This window comes from Pelecanus crispus, chromosome 9, assembly GCF_030463565.1.
Source record: "Pelecanus crispus isolate bPelCri1 chromosome 9, bPelCri1.pri, whole genome shotgun sequence".
Classification (NCBI taxonomy): Eukaryota; Metazoa; Chordata; class Aves; order Pelecaniformes; family Pelecanidae; genus Pelecanus; species Pelecanus crispus.
The window spans coordinates 31,036,620-31,055,578 of NC_134651.1; the positions used below are offsets into that span (position 1 = coordinate 31,036,620).

Sequence of the window (18,959 nt, forward strand, 5' to 3'; positions counted from 1 at the left end):
GGCAGGCTTCACATGGGAAAGCACCGCAATGCTCTCCCTGCATTGTCCCAATCCAGCTCCCCAGGATGTTAAATTGAAAGCAGCAAACTGAGCAGGGAAAACAGCTGTGGGCCACAGCCAGCAGCCATTTCCTCTGGGCCAGGAGCTGGAGCTGGTACGGTCAGGCTCCGTGTTGGGAAGGCTGGGAGAAGCACAGGGGGAAGCAGCCCTTTCCCTGCACCATCTGGCCAAGCTCTGGCCACTGCAGCCTGCTCCCTCTCCAGGAGCAAATCATAGAATCACAGAATGGTTGGGGTTGGAAGGGACCTTAAAGTTCATCGCCCTTCTCCTCTGCCTGCAGCTGTGTTCAGGGTGTCCAGATTCTTGGTGGCCTCCAAAACAGGGCTGGGACCTCCTGTGCCCACCCCAGGGTGTAAGTTTGATGGGGCTGTCATGCTGGGGTGGGGACCGTGCAGGTCTCGGGACCATTCGAGGACCATTCCCAGGCTTACCGTGCCCTTCCTGGCACCTGTGACTGGCGATGCTCCTCAGCAAAATGCCTTGGCATGCATCCCAGCAGCATTTGGACCTGGTGCTACCTCCTGGGCTCTGCAGGCACCCAGTGAGGGGGTTGAGGAGGCCAGTGGGCTCCAGGCATGCTATGGGACAAGCTCCCTCACTGCAAAGCTGTGCCAGAGGGAGAGGTGGATGCCACCTCCAGGAGCGAGGGATGGAGGCAGAGGTCCTTCAGCTGACCCCAAGCCTGTCTCTCCCTGGCATCACAGCACCGGGGTTGCCCCAAATCCACAGGCAGTTGCTCCCCAGTTCCTCCCAGGTGCCGCTCACAGCCCAAGGGTTGCCTGCTGCCTCTGGGATAAGACGGATAAACCACCAGGATAAACCACTGGGAAAAAGCACAAAGCCCTACTGCCCCCCCCACCCAACCAGGCTGTGCATGTTTGGTGCGGGGGGGGACATGCAGAAAGGACCCGGGGGGCTATTAATGATCCAGACAGCATTCAGCACGGATGCTTTTGGGCGGAGGGGCCTGCAGGTCAGCACATGGTTTGGATTTGGCTCTCCCCTTCCCTTCCAGCTAATTAGGCTGAGCGCAGAGAGTGTTCCCTGTGGATGCTGAACACGTGTGCGGCACAAGCATCACCTCCCGTGGGGGGGGGGGCCGGCCCCAGAAGACCCCTCCTTGGGGCAGAAAAGGCAGCCAGGTAACCCAGGGAGGTGCACGGGTGTTTGGGGGGGAGCCAAGTTTTTAATGAAGGGGTTTGAACTCATTATCTGGCTTGGGTTCAAAGAATGCAAGAACACGAATCACGCGCATAAATGCGGGTGGTGGGAAGGGGCTGGAGGGTGGCCAGGAGGATGGAGGTTACTGCAACACATGGGTCCCGCTCCTGCTGCACTGCCCAAGCCTGCAGCAGTGCCTGTCTCTGCCCTCCAGTTCTACAGGGCCATGGGAACAGGGGGGACCCCTTCCCCTCTCCCACCCCCTCGCCTCCCCCCTGCCACCCCGGGACCCCCTGAACCGTATGGCCGAGGCATCTGGTGGCTGTGTGTTGGCTAAGCTACCTGCGGGGTCATCACTTGGTGGCAATCACATCCCCCACCTTGCCCCAGCCAGGGGAGCCCCAAGTGAGCAGACAGAAACAGGGCTGGGGGTCTCCAGGTGCTGCCATTTTAAGGCCATTCCCCTGCCTCCCTGGGGAGCGGCAGCTCCGGGCTTCTCAGTGGTGCCAGGGGGATGCAGTGCCGCCAAGACACAGGAGAGGAGCTGTGGCTGTGCTGGCAACTGGTGACACCAGTACAAATGGGGATGTAGGACCATTTAGACAGACACAAATCTCATTCCTTGGGGGAAACCCTGGCCCCAGGCTCTCGCCCCACCACTACAAAGCCAAGATTTTGAAATGCTGAGGGTGCTGCCAGCTCTGGAAGGATGGGGATTCTGCTGGGGAGTACTCCTGCCACCCCGTGGCACCAGGGGCCACCCTGCCAGACCATCTGCCACCCTGCCACTTCCCATGCCAGTCCCTGGCCTCACCATACAGCTCGGGGGGAGGACAGGGATGCAGTGCTTCACCCAAGGATTTCTCTGGCTGCTGGCATGGTCCCAGTGTAGGGAACAGTGCTGAAATCAGGATGTGAGGCAGAAACCAAGGCCCGGTGAAGTCCCATCCAGCTGGGGCTGGGGCTCCTGGCAGTGGGTGGCTTGAGTTGATGCAAGTGAAAGCTGCCTGCCGCCATGGTCCCCAAACCACATTAATGAAGACCTCAAACCTGCCACAAACCCACACCGGCAAGTCCGGCAGCCCACAGGGCCAGGCCACTAGCACCTCCAGCATCACAGCATGGTGTCGGAAAGGAACACCAGATTTCCCAATTCAGCTGAAAGCTCCTCAGATGTTCTGCTGCTTTGATTATTTGACAGACCATGTTTTTTAAATTATTCTTGTATAAATATTTACATGTTTTTACAAGAACCATACTTTGAGCAACAGGCCACGGCAGAGGAAGGGCCAGAGGGAAGGGGGCTGGATGCTGGACTGCTCCATCCCTGCTTTGCATGTCAGCTGGGGGTTGAGCACAACTGGCTCATGCTGGGTGCTGACAACCCACCTGAATGAAAAGTGGCTGGTTGGTTTGATCCTGCCCCTTCCCATCGGTCCCCTGGCTTTCCTCTCCCCAGGGAGAAGAACACAGTCAAGCACTGGGCCAGCCGGGGCCCAAACCGCCTGCTTCAGGGTGCATGTTGCTGGTCACTTCTGGGAGCCCCATGCAGCCCTGCACGCGTCCCCGTCCTCGTCCCCGATCTCATGCCTGGCCCCCTTGCCTGGCCAGATCCAAAAAACGACACCTGCAGCCACCCCAAGCCAAGAAAGCCCCTTCACCACCCTGCCACCAGGCAGCAAGGGGGGACACGGCTGCCAGCAGGATGGAGACCACTCTGTTCCCCACTCCCACCCTGGGTACAGCTCCTCCATCCACCGCTCTCACCTTGGGTACAGCTCCTCTGTCCCCTGCTCCCACTCTGGCACTGCACCCTGGCCCAGTCCTTGCACCCCAGGCCAGGCTGGGGAGGAGGCAGTGGGTGCTGGGAACCCCTGCAGGTCTCCCAGAAAGAGAAGGGGATGGGATGGGGGTCTCTGGGGGGCCACTGCAGCCCCCGCATCTGCTCCCAAAGCCCTGGGGCCAGGGCTTCAGGGACAGCAGCTGCAGAAAAGTCCCCTGCTGTTGTGGGGACTCTCCCTGCTGGCCCCATCCCGCTCCCCAGGACTGTTGCTGTGGTTTTGGGGAAGGATGAGGGTAAGCTCCCCCCCTCCCCCACCCACAGATGGGATCCACAACGCAGCCTTGCATTTTCCGCCAAGCTCAGCAGAAATTCACCCAGAAGGTCAGTGACCAGAGAAAGGGACGATCCATCATTAAATAAATTGTTTTCATTTCCCAGGATAAAGGGGAGGGAAGGAGGGGGGGGGTGTTGGACAAGGACTGAAAAAAAAAAAGAGCACAAGGCAGGAAAAACACCCCCCGCACTCCCTGCCGGTTGCAGCCTCAGCTCCTTCCCCATGCTCTTGCAAGGCTTTTACAGCCAAAGCTTTTAATGTGATTATAATAATTATTTCTTTCCTAGCAATTTTTTTTTCTTTTAATAAACAGCTTCTTTTGAAATGTCACTGGGGGAAGCCAAGACTCCAGCTGAGCCCTGGCCCAGAGGAAGGAGCAGGGGCTGGGAGAGCGTGCGAACGTGCGTGGGTGCGTGCAGGCAAGCACGTGTGTGCGGGAGCGCGCGGGCGCCCGTGGGGGCACCCTGTGGGGGGGACACTCCACTGGAGCATGCAAGAACACCCAGGTCTGTGAAAACCCAGCAGTTCCCCAGGGACAAGCAGGCGGATGGGTTCTCCACCTCTCTCATTCTGGGTACCCCATCAACCCCCCCCTTGCACCCCTGCTCTCCTGCTTCTCTGTGTGGTCCCCTCCAGCCCCAGGGCTGGGCTTTGAAATCTGTTGAAAAGAGACCCTTTTTGCCAAAATAAACAGCCTGTCATGTTAAATTACTCTCCTTTCCTCTCTACCTCCCCTGCCTGCGTCCCCCCTCCCCATCCCAGCCTTTTTGCCAGGGGCCTTGCCACTCCGGGTGAACTCCTGACTCTCACGGGAGGTTTGTGGGGCGCAGGGGTGCTGGCACTGGGGCTGGTGCAGAGCTGAGGCTCTCGGCCAGAACATCACCTACTGCCCCGCATCCTGATCTCCCTGTCCCCTGCTAGCTCCTCCACCCACCAGATCAAACCCTTGATGTCTTTCTGCTGGGTGGCAATGGCATCTTGCAGGGTCCAGGGCTCAGTGGTGATGCTGTGCATGGCATCCTATGGAGGGGCAAGCTGGCTGAGGGGTGCCGGGGGCTCACTGCAGCCCCTTGCCCACCCCGCCATGTTGAGGGCTCCCATGCCCCCGGGTTTTTTCTTCTCTCTCACTTGCCCTTCCTCTTATTTTTGGGTTGTTCTCTTTCTCCTGTTTCTAATGGAGTGAAAATTCATAGAACCATAAAATACTGAGATGGAATGGAAAACAAGTGATTAGCTCATTCAGCCCAGCCCCTCTGCCAATGCCAGGTTGTTCCCCGCCAGCCTCCCAGTGACTCGTACAGACCGAGCACTGCACGTTCCAGCCATGTCTTCCATGGCCTAACTGACCTTCTTGCTATGAAATTTTCTCCCACGTCTTGCCTTCAGTGGTGATGTGCTACATCTGAGCCTATAGCTGGGTTACATACACATCCTGGCACTGCCCTGAATGCCCAGCCCTGCGTCATGCCTGGCCGTGCCACTCCCCCTTACACACGGCCTGGCCCGGGTAGGGCTCAGCCCTTCAGTGTTTTGTTGCTTCCTCTGCATGGGATGGAGCTTCTGCTGTCTCCCCACCCCCCTGACCTGTGCCATCCCTTCCCCACGCCAGCTCCTCTCCCTCCTGCTGGGTGGCATCTACCTTGGCCTCCCGCGGTGCCCAGCTTGGGCTCTCCTGGGGCAGCAGGGAGGGATGCCAGCAGGCATGGGGTGGCCTGTCCTGGCTGCTGCCACAGCAGGGACTCCATCCGTGACAAAGTGATGCTCCTAGGACACACAGTGATCCCGCCAGCAGTAAGCCATGCCCCATCATCATCATCCCCGGAAAAGCAGTGGCTGCATCTCTCTGCCCTCTTTTCCCCACATCAGAGCCTGGAGCAGTCATGTCTCCTGCCTGGCTTGGGCTCAGCATCCTCCAGGATGAGTCTGGACCTGTCTGATGGGGAGGGTGAAGCCGTCAGGAGCCCTGCTTTGGCAGCAGGGAGTTCTGCCACTTTTGGCTCCTCTCTGGGATGCCAGCCAGTTTGTCCCCCCCATGTGATGGAGGAGGGCAAGACTGAGCTGCACATACAGCCCTTGCCAGAACAGTAGTTGGCATGGAGGACTGAGGACCCCCTGCTCAGGTGGGGTGAAACTGGGAGCACAGGGCTTGGGTAAGGAGACACAGATCCTGTCACCCACTGTCAGGTGCTTAAAATCTGGTTGGGGCTCCCCAACCCTCGGCATTCCCAGCCTCCAGGTGGTGAAGAGCCTGGTGTGGGCTCCCTTTCACCTCTGTGGCTTGTGCTGCAGGCACAAGAGGCACAACTCCGCAGGTTGAAGCTCTGGCTCTGCTCAGCCCTGCTCCCTCTTGGAAGGCAGCTGGGGCTCCTCGGAGCTCAGCTGGCAGAAGGACAGATGGCCGTAAGGGACAGACTCCCGTGTGGAGAGTGCCTCCTCAGCCATGTGGGACTGAAGGAGGCACGAGGACAAACTGGAAACAACCCAAGGGAGATCCAGAAGCCTCATGTGGGCTATATAAAAGGGCCATAAAGAGCCTGAGCCACAGGAGGTGGGAGGACTGGCCCTGAACCCCATGGCTCTCTCTATCCCCTCCCCAGAAGTGGTCCCAGGGCCCCATGCTCAGCTGTGACCTCCTTCCCACACAGGTTCCCACTGCCATGGAGCCTTCCCAATCCCTTCCCTGCTCTGACCAAGGGCAGGAACAGTTTGCAGGGAAGCCTGGGTTTGCTGAACCATGCTGTCCTGCTGGACATAGGCTATAATTATTAAGAGCCCCAGCTCAGGGCACGTGAAGCTGAGGAACCTGCCCTGGGTAGGGCATGGCATGCACGCCCCTCTCCAGGATTTGTGGGAGATGCTGGAGGTCTGACAGCATGTATGAGGGTACAGCCAGAAAGGATATGCAGAAGCAACAGCCAGTCTCTGCCCTGTTGCGATCGGAGCTGTCCTAACTCAGGGCAGCCCAGGGCCTAAGCCTGTCCCAGGCAGCCCTCGGGAGGCAGAAGGTGACTAGGTCCCCGCTCAGGTCGGAGCACAGACCCGAAACACAGCCCTTGCCTCAGCAACATCTGCTCCTCCTGACGGCAGCCAGACTGAGGACCGCCACCCCTGGCGCCACGGCCCGCTCCCACCCCGCTGCCCGACGGTTTTGGGACCGAAAGTGCCGGTCTGCGTGACCCCCCGTAGCGATGCTCCACGAGGTACAGCGCCGTCGCTAAGCAACCGCGCCTCCGGGGCGCGCCGTCGCCATGGCGACCGCAGCTGCCGGGCTTTGGGCGTGCCGCGACGGTGTTGCCGGGGTGACGGCAGGGCCTGCTGCAGGGCGGGGCCTGCCTGTGAGGCGGGGCAGACCCACGCGTGGGCCCTGGCCGGGCCCGCGGCCTCCCCTACAACGCGGCGGGCAGGGGAGGGCGCGGGCCTCGGCGGGACCCCGGCCGGGGGAGTCTGCCCGGCCGAGGGCAGCCGGGAGCTGCCCGCAGTGGGCTGGCCTGGGCCTGGGTCTGGGCGAACTGTGGTCCGGGTGCAGGACTGGGCCCAGGGGGCTCTGCCCGGCCGAGGGGCACCGGGAGCTGCCCGCATCTGGCAAGTTTGAGCCTGAGATTGAGCCTGAGCCTGAGCCTGATGGATCTGCAGGCTGTGGGCCCAGAGGGCTGCACTGAGCTCCGGTGTGGTGGACATGGGGTCCTGCAGCCCTCCCACAGCTGCTGTAGCATGGTCCAGCTCCAGCATGAGCCTGCTCCCAGCTCCCGTGTGTGCAACACAAGTTCAGAGCAGACCTGCACCAGCAGCCCCAAGCAGCTGGGCCTGCTGAACCAGGCTGGGCCAGGGTGGGAGGGCAGTGGTTCACCTTCATCTGGCACTGGCTGTGAGGGGATGGTGCCAGCATGCAACCCCAGCACCAGGAGAGGTGTGGGAGACCACAGCATGGTCCTGGTGTGACCGGCCAGCTGAGCCATCCCTTGTCATCCTGCTGGATGGCTGGGGGGGCCACAGTGTGACTCAGTCCTCTGCCCTGGGTCTGCCCTGGGGGGAACGTGGCGCTCCCAGCACTCACCCAGCAGTGGTACTTGTCAACGCCCAGCTGTGGCTTCCCCCCAGTTGCCCTGCGCTGGCTCCCAGACCTGCCCTCCCTGCCCACATATTTTTACTCCTGCTTGGAGCAGGCTTGGCACAGTAGCAGAACTGCCATGGCAGCCAGCACTTCCCGCTGGCACAGCTACCTCGGTGTGATCGTGTCCCATGAGAGGCAGTGGCTGGAGCATTTCCAGCTGGCCAAGGACATCCTACTGACCCTCCTGGAGACCGTCCACACCAGTGAGCCCCGCTTCCTTGTGGACTACGCCAGGAACCCAGAAGCCTTCAAATTTGCTCTCTGCACCTCTGAGGATGCTGTCACTGTGGAGGTCCCCCTGTGGATCGATGGCGATGCCCTGCACGTGCTGGCGTGCTGGCCCGGGGAGACACCAGCCGGGCACCGTCCAGGGTTGGGCACCTGCTGTCTGGAAGTGCCCTCTCCAGGGACCAACTTGGAGGACTGGACTAGCACTGTGGGTGTGATGGAGCGGGGAGGTGGTGTGGGGTGCCTGGTTCCGGACAAAGTCCTCCAGCACCTGAAAGAGCTCCTTGTTTCGTCCATCGTGCGCTGCCAATGCCGCTTCCTGCTTCAGTCAGGTGCGTATGCTGGCGCGGCACTTCCCCAGTCTGCAGCTGCCTCCAGCACAGCTCGGGAGCCCAGCTCAGTGGTGGTCCCTGCACAAACACGCTGGGGTGTAAGTCTCCAGGCGCATGGCCCGCCCAAAGCCTGCATGAACGAGCAAGTGCCCTGCCATGCGCTGGGACAGGCTTTGCCCTCAGCTAAGGAAGGGGAGATGCAAACTATTCCCTGCCATCCCATGGCAGCAGAGTCATCCTCAGGCATCTTCACCCTGGGCTGATGGCACCCTCCTCGGTGGGTGGCAGCTCCATGCAGGGTTCACCCACCCCTGCCATTAGTCCACAGGGAGGGTTTTCTCAGGGACTTGGTATGCTTGGTTCACCCTAACTGCATTTCGCCCATCTCTCCTGGCATCACAGAGCCCCCTGCTCCCTGGAGGAGGCTGTTTGGAGAGTGAACTGGAAGTGTGTCAGGGCTAGACTGGGTCCTTGGGGCATGGGTCTGACCCTGCACACACATGGGTCCCAGCTGGGACCAGTGTCCCTGGGAAGGACACGGTGGGTAAGGGACCCTGGGAATGCCCGTCAGGGTCCCATCAGCTTCTTCATGTATTTCCATCTCCAAAGGTGCTTCTTGAAGTAGCTCTCATCCTTGATGGAAAGGGGATGTGAGAGGACCAGCAGGTCTGAAAGTCTCTTAACCCAGCCCAGCAAGCCCACTATTCCCTCCTTCCTCCTCAGCCAAGCCAGAGCCCTTTGTCTTCCTCTATCCCTACAACCTGAGACCTTTCCTGGTCCATTTTGCTTGGACCATGTTGTTTTTCTTGGCACTGTTCAGCTACCCAGCAGCATGGCCCCATTCGGCTGCTTGGGGTTTCCTGCTGTGCCCACACCCGCCTGCCTGGCCCTGAGCCCTGCTGGAGTGATGTTCCTTCATGAAAACCACACCAGCAGTGTTTGGAGAACAGATTTCACTGGGGATCAACATCCAAATTGCAGCATTGGAAAGGGATGAGTCAAGCGGGGTGGGATGTACCCACAGGTGTTGTGGCACATACCCAGTTCAGCCTGTGGGACTGGCTGCAGTAACCTCCTAACTGCGGCCAAACCTTCTCCATCTAGGTGACCTCAGTGCCAAAAATCTGCAGGAAGATGCTATGGAGCTCTCTGCTGATCCGCAGTGGTTGCAAGACCGTCTGCTTTGACATTGTCCCGGTGGTGAGGAGGCAGCAGGAGCCACTCCGGCTCAAGGGGTGGCAGAGCGACAGGGGCTTCCCTGAAGGCAGCCTCTGGAAGGACACAGAAGCAGCCCCCATTGTCCCTGCCTCTCCCCATTGCTGGGGGTGAGTGGCGCAGCTGTGTGCACAGCAGGGTGACCCTGCCCCAGGGATCCCACTGGCTGGCACCACTGTCAGGTGTAGGCAAAAAAGGGGATGGGAAATTGGAGGGACAATTCAACAAGGGGGGTGAAGTCACCACCTTGTGTTGCCCAAACCCACTGCCCTGTATTGGGGGAAAACCCTCAGCCAAATTTCAGGCAGCTCGAGGAAAGAGGGGGGGATGCAACTGAAGGAGCCCTCTCCAAATTGTTTGCAGGAGCTGAACCCTGGATGCATGGAGGGTGGCAGCTCTCAGATCCCTGCTCAGGCTTCAGGAGTGAGCCTGGGTATCTGGCAGCAACAGGGTGACAAGGTGCCTCCCGGGGCAGGCTGCAGGTGGGAGGCAGGCTGGGGTGACACACATCTTGCCTGTCAGCACAGCTACCCAGCCCCATGGAGGGGCCAAGCATCTGACTGGACCAGCCCAGGCTTATTTCGGGCACAATGCGGTCCAGCTGGATGCTCGGCCCCTCCTTGGGGTCCAATCCAGCCTCCCCTCCAGGGCAGCCTGCAGCCCTCCCCGCTGCACGTTAGGGGAGCATAACCCCACATTGCCTCCCCTCTTGTCCCTCCCAGGAAGGTAGTAGCTGCTCAGCAGCATCCCCATCACACTGCAAATCTCCACATTCCTTCTTCACCAGAGGTGGGTGCAGGAGGTGGATCCAGGATGCTGCATGCCTGGGGACACGTGGGTGGCCAGGGGGGATCCCCACATGTACCAGGTCACTGCAGGTATCCTCTCCCCAGCTGGCAGGATGCAGGTCACCATCCTCCTTCTGACCAGACCCCACTTTCTCTTGCCAGATCCTCCACTCACCTCCCCAACCTGAAGCTGCTCCAGGCAGTGGACACACTGAAGGGATCCTGTCTGGACAGCCTTCACCTGCTTAACCAGCTCCACAGTCAGGACTGGGGAGGGGAGGGTGGGAAAGGTGGTCTCACCTTCAACCACCTGAAGGTAGGTAGGTTCTGCTGGCAGGACTGTGGCTCTCTGGGCAGGCAGAGCCAATGCTGCTCCCCTGCACTGCAGCTGAGTCACTGCTGGAAGAAGATCCCAAGCAACAAACCCAAGTGCCTGCAGTGCTTTGGGATGTACCAGCCCGTGGCTGTGTCTGGAAAGGTTGCACACTGCCGGCCATGGTTAGAGGGCTTTGATCCTTCTTCCTTGCAAACAGCAGGCACTTGCTGGATTGAACCAGCAATCTCCACCCTGAAACACCCTGAGCATTAAGAGCTGGGGCTCTGTGCTGATGTGCCAGGCATCCCCTGGCACAGGCTGCCTGTGTCTGCAGGGGCCATGCTGGGGATTGCATTGCTGTGCCTGCCATGCCGCAGGTCATCCTGTGCCCCAGCATGCTGCGGAGGTGCCTGTGCAGGGATGAAGGTGGCGTTTCCTCTGACAAAACCCTCTCTCCTCAGCCAACCTGTTCTCAGCACTCTAGACCCACGCCAGCTGGTGATACTGGTTGGGAAAGGGGCTGTGCTGGGGACAGCACCTGGTGGCACAATCCAGGTGTGCCCTGCTTTGTGGTGGCTCTCCAGGCTGGGTGGAGAAGGAGGCAAAGTTGTCTTCTGCCAAGACAATGGCTCCAGCTCCAAGTAACCCAAATCCTGTGGGTTTTGCTTTATGCTGCATTCTTTGATTTTTTTTTTTAAAAAAGGCACAGTATGCATCTGTCCTTCAAAAAAGCATCTTCTCCTCCAGCCCACTGCACACATTGCCCATTATGCCATGTCACCAAAAGGCATTGGTGCCAGGCTGTTTGCCAGCACAGTGCCAAGAAGCTGATGGGGGTTTACCTGCCTTGCTGGTGGCTGATGGAAATCACAAGCAGGATTTTTTACTATTGCTTGGTGCCTGGGGAAAGATTGGGCGTGTTGTTTTGGAGCTGCTGCAGAGCTGGGACCTGCCTTGGAGCTGAGACAGGGGCTCTTAGGGGAGTGAAGCAAAGGTTCAGAACTAAGGGGTGGTAGGGCACAGGCCGCACCTGCAGCAGCCAAAGCAGCAGCTCTGCGAGCCTGCACAGCCCTAGACTGCTGAGGATGTGATGTCCGTGTTGAGGGCTCAGCCTCATGGGTGGCTGCACGGTGATCTGCAGGGTGTGAAGGCACAGCCTTTGTGGGGAGTGTCCGATTCCACACCCTTCTCTCCCTCTCCACAGATGGTGCTGCTGTGGAGCATGGAGCTCTTCCCCTCCCCAGAGGAGTGGCAGGACCTGGAGGGCTCGGTCTACAGGCTCTTGGTGATCCTCCTCCGCTGCCTGGCCACCCAGCACCTGCCCCACTTCCTGCACCAGGAGGAGAACCTCATCTAAGGAGACCTCCCAGACCTCGCCTCCCTCTACTGTAAGGTGGAGAGCTTTGCCCAGGATCCCCGACACTTCCTCTGCTTCCATTTTGGCCTCCCTGTGCCCACTGACAGCTGGCAGGCAGACCCTGGCACCCAAGCCCTCCTGCAGCTCCCTGACAAGGATGGGTCCTACTGGGACACAGCCTACTTTGACATCCTGCTCAGCCAGGCAATGGGGACCAGAGACCCTGGGCTGGTCTTATGAGGCAGAGAGTGGCAGCACCAGAACCACCTGGGCTGGCAACTTAAGGATGCACTGGAATTTGCCCCCCAGAGCCCTCTGGCCCCTGGCAGCTGCTGGCACATATTGCCCAACCCCACTGTGGAGGCTGCAGGAGGCTGGTGATGCTGGGGCACAGGGCTCAAGCACAGCGGGGAGCCCTCTCCCCTCAGTCCCCACCTGCTTCCACTTAGTTCCAGGTGTACCGCATCCAGGACAGCACATGCAACTCGGCAGTGTCCCAGCTCCTCTCCAAGGACCAGTGAGAAATCCCCCAGCAGAGCTGAGTGGGACCCTGCTGCCACCCCATCTGGGTGTCTCAAAACTCAAGGGTGTGCAAGGCGAGCTGTGGGCCAGGGAGCAGCATGCTGCCATGTCACTTTATTAAGGAAAGATGGTACCAGGGAGGGAGTGCACATCTCAGCTCCCCTGGTAGATCAGGGTGCTGGGGCAGGTGTTTCACCCCAGGGTACCTAATCTGGGGGGTGGATGGCATCCTGTTCTGCTGGGCTCTGGTGCAGGGATGGCCGAGGGTGATGGTGGTGGGAGGGGAAGGGACCTGTAGTCAGATCCCTGCATCCAGCCCTTTTGTCAGCTTGCAGTGGGGCTGCCATGCGCTGATGCCAGGGGAAGGGGAGGAGCTGGGGGGCCAGGCCATCAGGGTGAGGAGTGACCCTGCACAGGAGGACCTGGAGAAGGGGTTTTGAGCCACATCCGGCACGTGCTGAGCTGCAGCCCTCATCTCCACATCCCCTGCTCTTCCAGCTTCTCCTTCCCACTCTGACTTGGGTTGCTGGGTGTTGCAGCGTTTCCTGCCAGCTCTGTGGGGAGGCAGCGGAGCCCCTCTGCCTGCCAGCTGCCTGCAGCCAGGCATGGAGGGAGTGCCGCGCCACCTCATCCGGACCACCCCCCATACACACACACACACTTTGCAGCGGTGCTCACAGCCTGCTGCGGCGGCAGCACCCGAGGGCGTCTCGCAGGGCACGCAGCACACGGTCCACGTTGCCGCTGGTCGAGTTGCAGCCCATGAGGCCGATTCGCAGGACCTAGGGGGAGAAGGGCAAGCGTCTCCCTGCAGCACCCACCTTTGCGGCCATGCCTCAGCATCTCCCTGCAAGCAGAGTGGCCGGCAGCAGAGCGCAGGCTCCCACGCGGAGCAGGTGGCACATGAGGAGCAGCCATGCGTAGAGCACGGCGTGAGTGCATGCGCACAACTCCCTGCTTCCTCCTGTATAACATGTATCCTCTAAATACGTGTCACCCTGCTAATTATGTGCACGGTTATTCAATTACATGCAGCAATTGTGTGTGGTTAGGAGCCGATATGCATTGCTGCAGACAACGGGATGCATCCAGCCCTGTGTTTGCTGTTTGCAGCTAGAGAGCACCAGTTAATCGTGGGGCACACTACTGATGGATGCAGCCGCAGCCAGGTTCGGTGCCCAGCCGTGGGCAGCAGGAGGGGAGAACGCTGCCCACCTTGCCCACTGAGGGGCCCAGGCCCCCAGCAATCTCAATGGCATGGTTGTCCATGAGAAAGGCTGTGATCTCCTTCCAGTTGTAGCCCTCAGGTACCCTGACAGTGGTAACAGTGGGAAGTCTTGCCTTCTGGGGAAGAGAGAAACAGGGTTAAATCTGCAGCTCCTGGCCGCAGCCCTGTCCCCCGGCAAGCCCGGCAGCCTGCTAGAAGAGAGCATCGCTGGGGGGCATTTTTTTTCTCCAGTATCAAAAGCTGCCCAGGCACATCTCCAGCTGTGCAGGGCCATGTCCTCACAATGCCCCGGCACCATGGTCGTGGGCTCACCCCACACCCACCTCATCCTTCACGAAGAGCTCAAGCCCCAGGTCACGCAGCCCCTGGCACAGCTGGTTGCAATTGGCCCGGTGGCGCTCCCATGAGCTCTCCAGACCCTGTGGGCAGAGAGGAGGGAGAATGTCCTGGCACCCACCACTCCCCCAAACCCCACAAGCACTGCTGGTGCCCCACTGCCTGCCCAGCACTGCTCACCAGCTCCACTAGCATGGCCAAGCCTTCCCGCAGGCTGAAGAAGCTGTTGATCGGTGCTGTGTGATGGTACCTGCAAAACCCAAGTGGCACCCAGGCAGGTTCGGCCTGGCCTGCAGCAGAGCAGTACTCCAGCTCTTGCGGGGGGAAGATCAGGGTGTGGCATCCTCCCTCCTCTTCACCCAGTGCAGAGGGGATGCAAATACCCCAGGGCCGCTGTGCGACCAGCAGACAGGGTGATGGGGAGACAGGGCCCAAGTCCAGCAGGGCAGGCAGCCCCCAAGCTGGGGCGAAGGCTGTGGGTGGGATGGCTGCAGTCATCTGTCCCGGGACAGCCTGCCCTCACCTTCGCGGCTCCCCGTCACAGCCCCAGTAGTTTGCCAGCCAGCCCATGTCCAGGTAGAAGGACGGGGGCTTCTTCTTCCTCCTCAGCATCTTCTCCCTGGTAAAGCAGAGTGCTGGGGAGGAGCCGGACCTTGACCCCACCCTCTCCAAGGTGAGGTCAGTCCTGTGGGAGGGCTCCCCCAAAGCAAGTGCAGAGGTTGGCTCCAGCTCCCATCACTGCCCAGGGATGGGCCGGGGCTCTGATCCCACAGAGCTGCTGCTGGGCACGCTCTGCAGAGTGGGGCTGGAGTGGATAGCTGGCAAAGCTGGGGTCATGACAGCCTCCCCCCAGCCCCATCACCTTTCCCCCCACTGGGACAGGGCTGCCCTTACCTGGCTCGCTCGCTGAACGAGATGGGGGCACTGCCAGGGGGGGCGTTGAGGACTTTCTGAGACCCCGAGTATAGGACGTCAATCTCTGCCCGAGAGGGGAGGCAGCTCCTTAGGGACCAGGCGCTCCCAGCGGGGTCACGCTGAGCCCCCCCAACCCAACTGCAACTGGTGGGTGTCAAGCACAGGGTGGCACACACTGCAGGTCCTGCTGGTGTTTGGCCTGCTTTGGGGGACACCCTGGCACTGCTGACAGTCCCCTGAGGGGAACAGGCTCTCTGGCTGCAGCTGGACCAGTTTTTAGTGCTACTAGCCTGAAATGCGAGTGGTGAGGCTGATCCCACTGCCCTCCCTCCCTGGCCCAGGCATGAGCCCCCTTGTCCCCTGGGCACCTGTGATGGCACTGTGGCCCTTACCCTGCTGGTCCATGAAGATGGGGGCTCCCCCAAGCGATGCCACTGCGTCCACGAGCAGCAGGCAGCCATGCCTGTGGGAAGACAGAGCTTAGCCTGGTGCCCCTGCCACCTCATCCTGCCACATCCTCTTGCCACCCCTTTGCCTGCAGCCCGGACATCCTCGTTCCCCTGAGACCGCATGTCTCACTGGCACCAACTGCTTCCAGCACAACAGAGCCAGAGGAGAGCCCGGGGCATGTAAATCCCCATGCCCCAATCCCCGATGGCGATCCTGGGGTGCTGCCAGCCCCCATGGGTGACTGCTGTGCACTGACCGGTGGCACAGCTCGCCCAGCCCCTCCAGTGGCTGTAGCACCCCCGTGGAGGACTCGCCGTGGGTGATGAAGAGTACTGAGGGCTTGTGCCGCGCCAGGCTCTGCATGAAAACAGAGGGGAAGGTGACTGCCCACAGGGCTGGCTTACACCCACTGCCCCACACCACAGCTGGCACTCACCTCCTCGATGTCCCACAGAGCAAAGTACTCGCCTGGGGGCTTCAGCAGCTCATGGACATTGGCTCCTGGGAGGGATTTGGGCAAAGGGAGAGTGAGGTTTGGGCATGCCTCCCACTGGGCAGCCACCTGCTCTGCAAGGGCATCAATCATGCATGAACCAGGAGTGCGGCCACCCGCCAGGGTCCAGCCTCCTACGGATTTTCATGGTGCAAAAGCCGTAAACCACCATAATCAGAAGGACATCACCCTGGAAAAAACTGGGAGTGCTCTCCGGCTGTGGAAGCCGTGTTGCTGGCCACTGCCAATGGGATGGGAACAGCAAGGTGTCACATTCTGGCATTCCACCCACAAGCCCGGTCCCCTGAGCCCTGCCAGTGCTGTCCGTCTGTCCCCAGCATACCCAACCTCCTGGCGATGTCGGCGGCACGTTGTCCCCAGATGCCATTGACGGCCACCAGCGTGGTGTCACCATGCTCCAGAAGGTTGAGGAGGGCAGCCTCCATGGCGCAGTGGCCAGTGCCACTGATGGCTAGGGTGAGCCAGTTCTGCGTCTGGAAGGCGTACTGGATGCCCATCTTGATCTCATCCATCACCTGTGGTGGCAGGGGACCCACTGGCACCGCTATTGCCCCCCTCACCTCGGCAGAGCTCTCCCAGCCCTTCATGGGGGGCAAGGGAAGGGAGGGGAGGAAGACTGGGTTGGGGCAGCTCACCTGCAGCACCTCAGGGTGCATGTGGCCCAGGAGCTGCTGGCCGCCTGCAGCCAGGATGCGGGGGGGCACATTGCTGGGCCCTGGCCCAAGCAGCAGCCTCTCTGGCACGGCCAGGGGCCGGAGCAGCCCCTGGGGTGGGGGGACATGGAGCAGACTGGTGGCCATGGTGCACCTTGCCATGCCCAGGAGCTGAGTCCGGAGGAGATAAGCAGTGGAGGCTGCCCGTGCAGCACCCAGCACTGCAGCGCAGTGCATCCCGTGCCAGCAGTGTCCAGTGTCCCTGTGGACCCTGACCCCAGGTCTTGGTGCTCCCCCTACCCAACCCGGACTCTGCCCCTGGCCTCCTCCTTGTCTGGTTAATGTACTACCAGTGCTGTCCCTGCTGTCTCAGCCACCTCATTTTGGAGGGTCCCCACCTTGCTAGTGCTGGGGGGTTTGCTTCTCAGGCACGCCAGCCTCTGGGACTGGCAAGCACCCATGCAGACCCTGTCCCCACAGCCCCCAGGACACTGTGGTTGATGGTTCCCAACACCATCCCAGCAGGTGGAATCCCTGTTCCTGGGCACACGGGTCCTGTGCCATAGGATGGTTGCTGCTGGGACTGGCCCAGCACAGCCACCACGGTCACAACTCCTCCAGCAGCACAAAGCTCTGTTGGTCAGGTCTCCCTGACCAAGGACCTGCCTTGCAGAAGGATGCCTGCCCAAGTGACAGCCGTGCGGAGGAGGGTGGCCATCAGGATGGCCTGCACAAGGGCAGAGCCATGGGGTGGCTCTGCATGTCCCTGCCACAGCAAGCTGTGCTCTGTGGGCTCAGCCTTACTTACGGGCATCACAGCATGTCCTGATGATGCCACAGCCCATGTGTGCCTGTTCAATATGCTGTGCCTGTCACCTGCCACGTGTGCCCATGGTCCACTGCCATCCATATGCTGAAATGCAAACAAGCTGCCTGCTGCCAGCTTCTGGCAGCTCCAGGCTTCCAGGCCAGAGACGCCATGCAGTGAGCAAAGCTTTGGGCTGGGGATGTTGGTTATGGGGTGGAAAGTCCTCCCCTGGCAGAGCTGGTACCAGTGGCTGGTGCTGAAGGTATTTGGGGCAGGTGCATGGGGCTGGCACGATGCCAGGTGAGAGCACTTCTGCTGGGGCAGCTGGATGCTTGTCTCAGAGGAGCTGGGAGCTGGTGTGGCTGACACCGCATGGATGATGGAAACCATAGTTAGCCTGGGGACTGCTGCCTGGTCATCATCTACCAAAGTGAGGACCAGAAGTCCTGATGTCCTCAGAGGTCCCGAGCCAGCCCCTCATCCTGTGCCCCAGCCACATGCTCCTCTGGCTGAGGGGGCTCCCTGCTGCTGGGATTGCTGCTGGATGCTTGCAGCATAACTGAAACGCTCAGACCCTAAAACACCGGCAGGGGAGACCCACTGGAGACCCACCACTGCTGCAGTGTGTGGGTGGATGAAGACCCCTCTGCTGCCTGTCCTCCAGGAAGACTTGGGGAGAGGCTGGGACAGGGAGGGGACCTGTGACCTTGTGGTTGGTGTGGAGGGGCGAGGAAGGATGTGCTGCTGGGAACAGCTGGTGGTGAAGGCGTAATCTTCTTTCCACGCTGGGTCTAAATTCCCCGGTGCAGATGGGCAGGGGGCCGGCTGTGCGACCCCGGGGAACGGGGGGCGGGAGGCTCAATCAGGCCGAAGGGGTGAAGAAGCTCTGCAACGGAAGTGGATGCTGACAGTCGGGGCCGCCAGGGGCTGGGGGCCGCCAGGGGCTGGGGGCCGGGGCCGGGGCCGGAGAGGGGGCCTGGGAACGGCGGGAAGCCCTGGAGGTGGCAGCCCTGCCTGGGGCACTGTGCCGGCGGGGCCGGGGTACCGCGCCCGAGGGAGCCGGAGATGGGGGGCGGTTGCCGGGCGACGGTGGCCGGGTGACGCGAGCGGCCGCGCCCCTCCCCGCGCCCTTGCGGCGGTTCCGCAGCGCGGACCCGGGGTGGGGGGATGCGCTGACATCACCGCTCCATCCCCGTCTCGCGCCCTCCCGGTCCCCCCCTTCCCCCGGGCAGCGGCGGCCAACCAGCGCGCGGGGCGGCGCGGGGCGGGCGGGAACCGCAGGGGCGGGGCTGCCACCACCCTGCACCGGCACCGGCACCGCATCGCACCACACCGCGCGGCTCGGCCTAATGCCGGTGCCCCCCGCCCGCGGCTGAGCACTGCGCCCCGCCCCGCCGAACCGGGCACGGGCACGGGCACGGGCACGGGCACAGGCACAGGCACAGGTAGGGGGGGGCCGCACCGTGTGGGACTGAGCAGCCCCGCTACGCCCGGGCGGGGCTGCAGCAGCGCGGGCGCGGTCCCCGGGCGCTGGCCGAGGTGGGGCCCCGGGGCTGCCCCGGGATGGCGGTGCCGCCCCTCTCGGCCTCGGCGGTGGCGAGGCGTGGCAGGGCGAGTGGGACGCGCCCGCCCGGGGGCCCGGCGGGGCGGGGGGCTGCGGCCGGCGGCCATTTTGCGGGGCCCCCCGAAGCGCGGGGGAGGGAGGCCGGGCGGGGGCTGCCCGCGGGTACCTAGCGCAGCAGCCGGCTGGTGCCGCCCCGGCTTCCAGAACGATCCCGCCGGAGGCGGCCTTCCCAGGGATGGGGCGATGTATCTGCAGCTGCAGCACCAGCCTGGGCTGGGGAGGGG

General features: G+C 61.5%; 2 protein-coding genes across 2 annotated transcripts; one reads left to right on the forward strand and one right to left on the reverse strand.

Moving 5' to 3' along the window:
* Positions 1-7,407: 7,407 nt before the first annotated feature.
* On the forward strand, positions 7,408-12,227 carry MAB21L4 (mab-21 like 4). The gene is given in 6 exon segments (XM_009480012.2): positions 7,408-8,009; positions 9,114-9,153; positions 9,155-9,334; positions 10,175-10,328; positions 11,533-11,889; positions 12,135-12,227. Coding segments are annotated over 6 exon segments (1,308 nt in total). The 5' UTR covers positions 7,408-7,525.
* A 654-nt stretch (positions 12,228-12,881) lies between these two features.
* Positions 12,882-16,450, reverse strand: AGXT (alanine--glyoxylate aminotransferase). Its single transcript, XM_009480013.2, has 11 exons — positions 16,286-16,450; positions 15,973-16,165; positions 15,573-15,637; positions 15,393-15,493; positions 15,079-15,149; positions 14,666-14,750; positions 14,295-14,390; positions 13,952-14,021; positions 13,759-13,854; positions 13,423-13,551; positions 12,882-12,989 (listed from the first exon to the last, which is right to left on the reverse strand). The coding sequence occupies exons 1-11, from the start codon at positions 16,448-16,450 to the stop codon at positions 12,882-12,884; spliced, it is 1,179 nt and encodes a 392-aa protein (XP_009478288.2).
* Positions 16,451-18,959: the final 2,509 nt, after the last annotated feature.